This window comes from Styela clava, chromosome 2, assembly GCF_964204865.1.
Source record: "Styela clava chromosome 2, kaStyClav1.hap1.2, whole genome shotgun sequence".
NCBI classification, from domain to species: Eukaryota; Metazoa; Chordata; class Ascidiacea; order Stolidobranchia; family Styelidae; genus Styela; species Styela clava.
In genome coordinates, this window is record NC_135251.1 from 30,242,131 (window position 1) to 30,252,360 (window position 10,230).

A 10,230-nucleotide genomic window follows, 5' to 3' on the forward strand; every position below is an offset into this window, starting at 1 on the left:
GGCATGTAGGCCTACCTCGACTCGACCATCGTGCTGCAGTAAACTTAACCATGTGACCATAGTCATCAACATCAGCGAAATACTTTTTAAACTTCAGATTCTTGAGTGCATTTGCTCGAAATTTTTATTGAAAATGATTAATTTTCAAAGGATTAATGAGAGACGCAGGAGGAATAGGTAAAAGCCACATGCTGCGTTGAGAGCCGCGGTTGATAATCACTGGTCGTATTGCTCGTTGTTTTTAACGAGTGATAGAAATGCCATTTTATTTAAACCCGTGCATAACAAAAATTTCACAAAAATGTAAGAGATTCGTTATAAAAAGCTTTTGGTCAGTGCCCATACATATTTTTCACGTCATACGATGTTTTGTATGACCGTTTGTTGGTGTGTAAAAAAGCTCTATTATATAGCATAATACAGCGATGTTTTGTGGATGTAATTTATTTGGAGTGCTTGTGCAAAATATCATAATGGCAATATATTGGTCTGATAGACGAACGATCTCAAGAGGTAAAATAATGTCAAATTAGTAGAATTAAACCAACATTAACATTTTTAGGAGATTTGTTATCGACTGGTGAATAAGTAATTTATTCAAGAATAAATCGTTTTTATTTGTTTGCCTTCTAGTATATGATAGCATGGTTGTCAGAAGTTTACATTTCACATGTCTCAACCAAACTACAATCAAAAAGAAACAAAATGTTTCAATGAGAAACTGATATTATTTAGCTATTGTTTTAATTTATATCCATGACAACTAAAGTGTGGTAGAAATGTTTTGAATCAGTTTTATGTCTCTTCGTTACATGGGCCGTGTCTGTAATAATTCAATTCACAATAGGAAAGTATCGGTTTCATGAAGTTTTAAATACAATTGATATCATTTTACTTTGATGTAAAATTATCTTGTTTAACTGTCTATAGTCAACTATTTCATTGAGCAGACAGTACTAATTATATTAGGAACAAGTTCTCGCGGTAACTTACCAAACAGGCAATAATGAGAAGGGGGTAAAAGATGAAGGAAAGATGAATCATTTTTTAATGAGTAAATCAAACCGGCACAGTGAATGGGTTCGGATTGTGTAATTTACAGAATGCTAATCTGTGAAAACATTGAATAATAGCTAAAGGAATATATAATAAGGTATGACTTTTAAACAACATATATATTAGAAACCTGTTAGCTCCACTTTTATAAAAACTGGTCTCTGGAACGACACTACACATAAATGCGACATCGAAGAAAAATGGTTCTACCTGCATTGTTTACTTGTTGTCTATAAAACCATTGACACAGAATTCGATGCAGTAGATCGAATATAACTTGATGAATTCTGCTTGGTCCTGAAATATTTTACATCCAATTTATCAGCCATCAGTGTACAGTTTAGTCGGACGGCAACCCATCGTCTCTCTCTGTCCAGTGTCAGATAACCACTTCTGAAATGGCGACAGCTAATTCTAATAACTAACCAAACCGTAATATATTTTTTAATATATACATGCGTTTAGTATTTTCGTATTAAAAGTAAAAAGTTTTAGAATATAATGTCGGATTCGTCGGAGTTCAAAGAATTGGAAGTAAACTTGCACGAAGGAGAAGATGTTCTGCAAGATGATAGTGAACAAAGCAGGTAATTTGGAATTGTTACACAAGTTTGCTTTTATTTTTATTACAAACTTTTATTTTTGTGCTGAATTCAAAGGGAGCTGTCTATCTTAGAAATATGTTACAAGTCATTGTCAAAAAATTTAGGAGGAACCAAACACTAATGCTCAGTCGATTTCATATTGAGATATTCATATACACAAGTTTGTGGCACGAACAAATAAGTCGTTCACAACTCCAGACTTGAGCCGTTTATGTATTGACTATAACAAAAAGACGAAGAACAAAGATTGCCTTAAGCAATACAATCTTAAGAGGGTAAAATATTAATTAATTACCATCCAACAACTAGTTCTTGTGGTTCTTTCTAAGGTTCAACAAATCGTGGTCGAAACCTGCTTCTGTACATAATCAATTTGTAATTCACAATAGTCATTAATTTCAGGTTCGTGTATTTTCGTAATTTTTATGCTTTGGATGGAATGAAATAAACTGCATAACAACTAAACTAAATATATTTTTGCAGTGACAGTTCATTACAATATTGGTCGCTCCCGTAGTATGTGAACTAAGATGGCGGACACCTGAACATAGTATGTGTACCAGGTTAGGATTAGGCCATACTTTTGTTCTAATGTTCCTTATTTTAGTTCTATTACGAGTTCGAAGACTATCCAAGTGACACCCGTCGTATTTGTACCTGAAATTATGGCCTAAACCTAACCTGGTACACATACTACGTTCCGGTGTCCGCCATCTTGGTTTACATACTACGGGAGTACCCGATGTTGAACCATGCTGGACTATTTTGACAAAATCGTCCAGTTGTCGAAATGTAAGAGGCCACTGGACAAATGTCAGATTCGCTCTGAAAACTTCTACTGAGAGCATACATTTTCTTATAGTCTTTCAAGCGACACATCGAGTGAATACAACGACTCAACCTCTCACGAAAAGATTGAGAAAACTTCTGTCTACCAAATTACTCTTGAGCGCACTCTCGCGATCGTAAAACCAGATGCTATGGACAAAGCGACAGAAATCGAAGATTTGATAATGAGAAAAGGTTTCATGATTTTACAGGTATGTATTGCTTGTTTTAGCCGAAAAAATTCGAAAGTCCAGATAGGGAAACGTGGGTAAGAAATGAGAGGGTCAATAAAGTTCAGTAACATAAGAATAACAGCGTGGGTGAAAATATATATATCATATATATATATATATATATGTCAGACACAATAATTCTATTATCAATATAACTTTCACGTACATGTAACAAACTATATACACTTTATTTTTATAATGCAGAAAAGAAAGATTCATCTGACACCGGAACAAGCGAGCGATTTTTATTCGGAACATTACGGAAAAATGTTCTTTCCAAGTTTAATAGCAAATATAAGTTCTGGACCAATTTTAGTGATGGTTTTAGGTAAAAACAACGCTGTCAAAGATTGGAATGAGACCATGGGGCATGCTAACCCATTTAAGGTATACTTAATGCTTAAGTACAATTATCAGCACAATATTTCAAAGAATATATTGTAATTTAAAGTAACGTTTTCAATACAGATTTCGTTATAATATATATTATACTGTATTTGAATTTGTGCTCCGAAATAAAGTTATTCTTCTTCTCATCATTTCGCTAAAATGCAGTTTTATGTCAATGACGTTCATCATTTCTAGTTAATTTGTTTTCCTAACGTTAGGCAGAGGCCAAGTGGCAAAAAATAAATTATTTCACTTGCCGTCAATAGGGACCCAAAAATAAAGACATCGGGGACATGTAATTCAGTGGCGGCGCGTGGTCATTTTGACCACCGGGGCAAGCTACTGCGGGACCAAGTCACCCCCGTCTACGGGGACAGGATGAGCGCTGTAAGTTCTCCCATCATTTTATGAGTATAAAAACCATTCCATCGGTAACAACCAATCGGCAAAAGCGACAATTTTTAACGATAAGAAAGTGTCTTTAAAACCGGTCCAAGTCAAGGGATTAATAAATATAGACATAGTTTATTTTGAAACCTCTTTCAAAAGTAAAGGCAATATTTACCCAGATAAATACAATGACATATTAACAGAAACTTCGGGAAAGCAGACAAAATCTAAAATAAGGTTTAAAACGTTACTATGAAGAAAGGAAAAGTAATGCAAAGATAAGGACATGCGTCGCTCACTCATAGATATATATGCTGCTAGACTTCTACTGCTTGAACATATATGAAACACGCCGCGGTTTCTTGGAAGCAAAATGCTCAATAACGCGCTGATTAAAGTCATGCATCCCAGAAATAACGTCTCTGTGAATGGATAAAACAGCCAAGGAATTTAATCTATCTTGCTTCATTGTGTTTCTGAGATACGTTTTAATACGCTTCAGCGTGCTGAATGTTCGCTCTGCGTCGGCGGAAGAAATAGGCGTCGTCAAAATGATGTCCAGAAATTTTGCAGACGCCGCAAAGGTAGTTACTAGAGTGTTATCTATGAGGAACCCATAGAGCGCGCAAGTTGATGTGATGTTCAAAAAAGTTTGGTTGGTGTATATACATCGCAATTGATTTTCCAATTTACCCACGTTTATCATGGGGTAAAATTTGGAGACAGTAGCCAACAAATGGATGGGAAATTGACGTGCAAATTTTGAAAAATTTTTGGGGTTCATCAAAGAGTACGCGGCAAGGTGTTCAGTGCGCAGACGATCGCCTATTTGATTCACCAGAATGTCACAGCATTCCTTTGCAGACAAAATCAACTGCTCCATGTGTCGTCGTATTTTATTGTTTCCCGGATACGAGATACAGCATCGCAGAAGTCTGAAATACACGACTGCACAGACGCTCCATCCATTAGCCTTGACTGCAATGCGCCGTATAATACATCCACGTGATAGAATATTGTGGAGAAAAAAGCGAGAAAAAACGGAGGCGAGGAAACTATCGACTCTTCAAGCAACCAACGAACGAGAAGGAATGCGTGAATATGTCAACACGTTGTTGTAAGAAACGTCGGCATTGTGTCGTCATAATTTCGGGGCTAGCGCTGATCGGCCCCGATGATTTAGTAAAAGAAACAGAAAACAAACGAGACAAACGCGGCGAGTGGAAGATAAAAGAGAGAATACGATATACAATGAGCAACCGGGGCAAAATCGGCGTCGCCCCGTCGACGTTCGGCGAAGGCTTTGCGAGCGAAAAATGAACCATGTCGGGAGAATATGGCTAGTGTAGATAGTCTGTGCAACCGATGTTGAAGTATTTTTCGAATATTTTTTATTATACCGAAAAAACAACCGGGGCATTGCCCCGGTTGGCCCTATTGACGCGCCGCCACTGGTAATAATAATATAACAAAGAACGAAATGCAATAAACAAAATGTTTTCATGCCAGTGCGATCCGTGTCTAATCATACTTTGCACTAGAAACAATTTGCTCCAGTTCTTTTTTCTTAGAAACTATCTGTTCCATCTCACTTCTGAGTTCACCTTCACTTGTAGAATTCGATTCGATTAGATTAAAATTAGATTCACTACTGTAATTGGATTTAAGTTACATGTACTGATCTTTGCCGGTAGGCTATTGTTTTGATCTTGTGGTAATTAATTTGCTGTTATTACGTCATGAATGCGCGTAGCAATCTATGAGGTTCTAATATCATTTCTAGCAAATCAATCATGCGAATTGACCAATCTAAGAACCCGATATAAGAACCTTTACTCCTGAAATAAATAAAAAAAAGTAAGTACACATGTCAAAATAAGGACGTTTCTTAGAAATAAGGGCAAAAATATTTTCTAAGACAAAGCCCTTCAAAATAAGGACAAATCTTCAGCCCTGCCTATAGAATCAAGTATTACGGTATATAATATTATACTGATGTTGGTAGTTCAAAACAAATGAATCTGAAGCTTCACATTTCTAAAATACAACGTTTTAATAAGTCACTTTTATAGTTCTGATTATCGTAAAATTGATAACCATACAGATACAATAACAATCCTGAACATCCTTACATTACGAACCTTCAGGCTAGAGACTACCAGCCTCAGACTTTGCGAGCAATTTACGGAAAAGACCACACAAGAAATGCCGTACATGGAAGTGATAATATGAAATCTGCTGAACGAGAAATTGGATTCCTTTTTAGTGGCAGTAAGTGAACTTAAATTAGGAAATCTTAAGCACGAACCATATTAAACTGTGCTGACCATGACGTGCAACAGAAAAACAATGCTGTAGGAACAAATGAAATTCACGCCGATGCAAACTAAATATACATTGCAGTGGTTCTTAACCTGGATTAAATCGAACACCTGGGGTTTGGTGGAAGTGCTCCAGAGGTTCGACGAAGATCTTCTGAAACAGTTTTATATTACGGGATTTACTGCCTTGTCGTCGCGCAAATATAAGTTTTAGTTAACCCGGCAATATGTTTTAGATTCTAGTACAATTCATTGAAAACTCGTGCGCTTTGGTGTTTGTAAATATATATCTATGATAGCGTTTTTAAATGCTTTCTGCTTATGGCTTTGAAATATCTTGGATTGTTATAACAAACCAAGGGTTTTTGAGCTGAATTTTTACGTGACCCTCATTCAAAATCTACCGTATTAATTAATAAAAGTTATAAACTGAGTTTTACGGATAAATCGAAGATTGACAGTAAATGCACACAAATGAATGCGAAATTAGAGCGTGTTTAAATTTTCCTAGGTGATGAATTCGCGACAAAGAATATTTAATTGCAAAGCTTTGCTCGAAATTATCATCATCCGTTCCAGACAACCTCGATATGGCGCCGAGGCATACCGTATCTCCATTTTTGTAAAATAAAACAATTGGAAAAAGCTTTCATCCGCATTTCAATGCAGTTTGAAGTTCGAGAAACGAATGACTTGAACTACCAACGTTTTTGACACATATTATCATCGTTTGGATTTTCAAAGTTGCTATTTTTTTTTATCCGTTTTCCGCCTTTTCACCATCACAACTTATACAAAAAAAAACATCTGCGTTCCCCGCGCCGACACTATTGTGACAAAACAATGGCTATTTCAACACTGGATATTTGTATCTAAGATTACACCATAAAATTCATTTTTTATAACCTTGCACAAAATTAGCTTTCCTTTTATAAAGTTAGGATCGGACGGACTCATGATTTCATCCATTCAATACGACGGGGTTCGGCGGGAGCATGCCGAATAGCGCGGGGGTTCTACGAGCTCGGAAAGGTTGAACCACTGATATAGTGTAGTGTATTATAAATTAACGCAATATATTTTGTCATCATCCACAAACCTCTTTCCCACCAATAAGTGTATTGATTCCGACCTAAAGATCACTTTGTAATAATTTTGTAGGGAATAGCAATAAACTGCAATATAAATATTATGTACTGGAGAGACAAGAAAACTTCTGCGATATACATATAAAGTTCATTTATATCACAAAGCTGAATAAACATGCATGGACGCAATGCTGATGTGACAACACCAGTGTTAGTCCTTTTTGTACCATGAGGTATCATGACAGATTACGAAGGCCTGGCTTAATTTCCCCCAACAAATCCACGGTTTGTTATATATTGGAGGAAAAAACAACAACTAATGTAACCTAAAGCATGATTATTTCTCCGTATTTTCCTGTATTTTGCGTCGCTTATATCTCAAAACTAAACCTGGCTTTTAGCCGGCTCTAACAACTGGCCAAACAGAAGTTTTCCAAAAGTGACTCGGTCAGTAGGCCGACGTAATCAAATAATTAATCATTGTAATTATCGCTAATTAAAGCATTGATACTGACCGTCGATTGGTAAACAATTTAAGGTACTGGTACTACAGAATGAGTAGTTGGTGTGGTGTCGCAAACTAAGAAAAGACAATTGCAATAGTAAAGATAGGCAACAACACGCAAAGATTATCTTCTGCTCAGATTTATATACATTGTCCAGGCCTGTACAGACAACATCCCAATAAAAGAATGAACTTGGAGTGTGTCGCATCGTAAAGTACTAGTTATTTGCGTTCCATCCACGGACTAAGCATCATTTATCGACGATTGCAATTTGCATCGAAGTCCCTTTGGAAAAACGACTCGGGTGTATTTATTTATGACTTGCTTGCTACTGAAGGGTTTTTGGCCCTTGATGCGGTTGCGAAGAGTAGTCAAGTAAAAGCGTTAATGGACTTGGACGTGACGCAAATGTTTATGATTATATTTAGATGACCCAACTACAATGTTGCATATGCACATATATGTGTAGTTTATAGTTGAACCGAGATTATGAATGTGTGCTTTGTTTGGGCGCTTTGTAAGTACTGCATCTGCCAGAAATATTTACATATGAATTAACTGTCTGAAATCGTCGTTGGGGATTTGTTTACAATATTGTCACTTTCGCGATAGCGAATTTTCTTGACAACTACAACGCAGCTTCAAATGCAGAAATTGTTCAAAACTCGAGAAGTTTTTTTTTCGAACACATGCCAAAAATAGATCTAGCCTACAGGATATGTTCATCTGTGATATCTTTTAAGTGGTGAAAGATAAAAATATTATTAATAAGCAAATCTCCGCTTCGTGTTCAACAATTATTGACTGATAATTCGTGTTGTTCATCCTTGCATCAACTCGCTCAAAGCAAGGATATGCGTACCCCCTTGAATGTGAACAAAGGATCTCTCAGCCAACTCATAAGCAACTGATGAAATATCAATGGATTCTCGAAATATACAGAATTGTGGTGGGGTATTATGCGAGAACTTATCGGTTGACGCGAGACTTGAAGCAAAAATGGAAATGAAACAAAACATTAATTGATTGATATTTTACTACATAAATTAAACTGATCAATGTAAACTTAATTACAATACTCGAGTTGACAATATGATTGTGAACACAACAGTTAATAACCTTCTTGTTGACATCGCTATTAGAACAAATCATAAAGTACTTATTATAGGTTTAATTTAAAGATTGCCCATTCATCCTCGTAATCTTTTTTAAATAACAATTATATTGTTTTTTATTATTTTTATTAAACAGATATTTTGGAACCAATATCTACACAACAATCGGCAAAAGATTACGTCACGAAGCAAGTTCAACCTACATTATTACACGGATTGACGGCGTTATGCAAGCAGAAACCAGTAGATCCAATAGTGAGTATTATTCCAATTCCCTAAAGTTAGCTTTGGCTATGACACACACCTAAAGATAACGTAATCGTTTTGTGACGTAAGGGTTTTGCTGTAGTATCAAACCGACTGAACAAGCATGTTTTGAGCTATGGGATTGGACGGTACTGCTAAAACTCCTATTCAAGGGGAAATTGTTAACAACAGTAAGCCGGTGCTGAATGTCACTATAAAAGTCACTATAAAATAATTTCTTTCGTTTCAAAAACTGATGTTGTGTTAGTAAACATTAATTTTGATTCGTTTTGTTTACTTTTTTTTTTTTTAATTCAGATCATTTATTAATTAAACATTTATATCACACTGCCCAACTCTATGTACGAGTACATACATCATAATATATATACGCGTCAAGTATAAATAACTGATGGAACTGATTGGCAAGCTGTTTGTAATTTATATTTCACACTTGGAGAAACAGTACTCACCGTTGCCACATAGTTGGATTTTAATTTAATTTGTCAATTTTAGAAAATCCCACCCGCACGAGTAATCTTGGCCACTCCTAAATAAGTATATAAATCTCATTGTAAACGAGTGCGGTTTACATATGGTTCACATCAAATAAAATATTTATGTTTTTTTGAAAGTGGAGAAAGCGCAAGCTTGTATAAGTAAGAAATTTATGAAACCGATTGACTAATGAACCAACATTCTCAGATACTGGAAATCGTTTTAGAAACACATTCAAACGTTATCGTGTGTTTTATAATGACACTATTATTGGCAACATTATATTTTTCAGACTTGGCTTGCAGATTGGCTGATCGAGAATAACCCAAGAAAACCAAAAGTTAACAGCGAATAATTCCTATTGAAACGGACTCAATTTCCAGCTTACTTACTTACACTTTGGATTTATGTTATTTTCATCAGTAATATATTATTTTCAATTTTTTTTAAATGTTTAATAAAAATTTGCGCATCCGCACAGCGAAATCTTGCATATTTCACAGATTACATTAGGTGAACTAGCCTAAAGATATCCAGGGTAATTGTCGAAATACGCTCGTTGATCCCATTCTAAACGATCTATTTTCTTCCAATTACTTGGTGATACACTTCCAAATGCAAACTGCAGATTTTGTTTAAAAATATAAGATATGTCCAACGTAGAAAAATCCTGCCTATGACACTTCAAATATTTATGGCTGTCTGATTGTTACCAAAACTGTTGGAAGAAGATTTTATCATAGTCGGCAAAATATTCAAAAGTTATGTTGAACTTGAGCGATATTTTAGAGTTTTAATACAAATATTGTCTCTAAAAACAGAACGCTATTTTGATATAAACTACAGGGTTGTATTTAGAGAACGGAAGAAATTGAATCGCCGTTTTGACGCCACCTAAAAAATTTTTTGGCCACGGAAAACGTATATTACAAATTTCAAAGAAAGAAGGGTATG

The 10,230-nt window shown here is 35.5% G+C and overlaps 1 protein-coding gene across 1 annotated transcript; it reads left to right on the forward strand.

Annotated features, from left to right (window-relative positions):
* Positions 1 to 1,495: 1,495 nt before the first annotated feature.
* Positions 1,496 to 9,721, forward strand: LOC120336246 (nucleoside diphosphate kinase homolog 5-like). Its single transcript, XM_039403877.2, has 6 exons — positions 1,496 to 1,643; positions 2,524 to 2,701; positions 2,927 to 3,109; positions 5,650 to 5,773; positions 8,669 to 8,787; positions 9,569 to 9,721. Exons 1-6 carry the CDS (start codon positions 1,558 to 1,560, stop codon positions 9,629 to 9,631), a joined length of 753 nt encoding a protein of 250 aa, XP_039259811.1. The 5' UTR covers positions 1,496 to 1,557; the 3' UTR covers positions 9,632 to 9,721.
* The last annotated feature ends 509 nt before the right edge of the window (positions 9,722 to 10,230 follow it).

What these genes read in the sequence shown, in the direction of transcription:
- LOC120336246 (XM_039403877.2), top strand. Translation starts at nt 1,558, where the DNA reads ATGTCGGATTCGTCGGAGTTCAAAGAATTGGAAGTAAACTTGCACGAA. An exon ending in GATGATAGTGAACAAAGCAG is followed by an intron (nt 1,644 to 2,523) that starts GTAATTTGGAAT and finishes ATTTTCTTATAG; the next exon opens with TCTTTCAAGCGACACATCGA. An exon ending in AAGGTTTCATGATTTTACAG is followed by an intron (nt 2,702 to 2,926) that starts GTATGTATTGCT and finishes TTTATAATGCAG; the next exon opens with AAAAGAAAGATTCATCTGAC.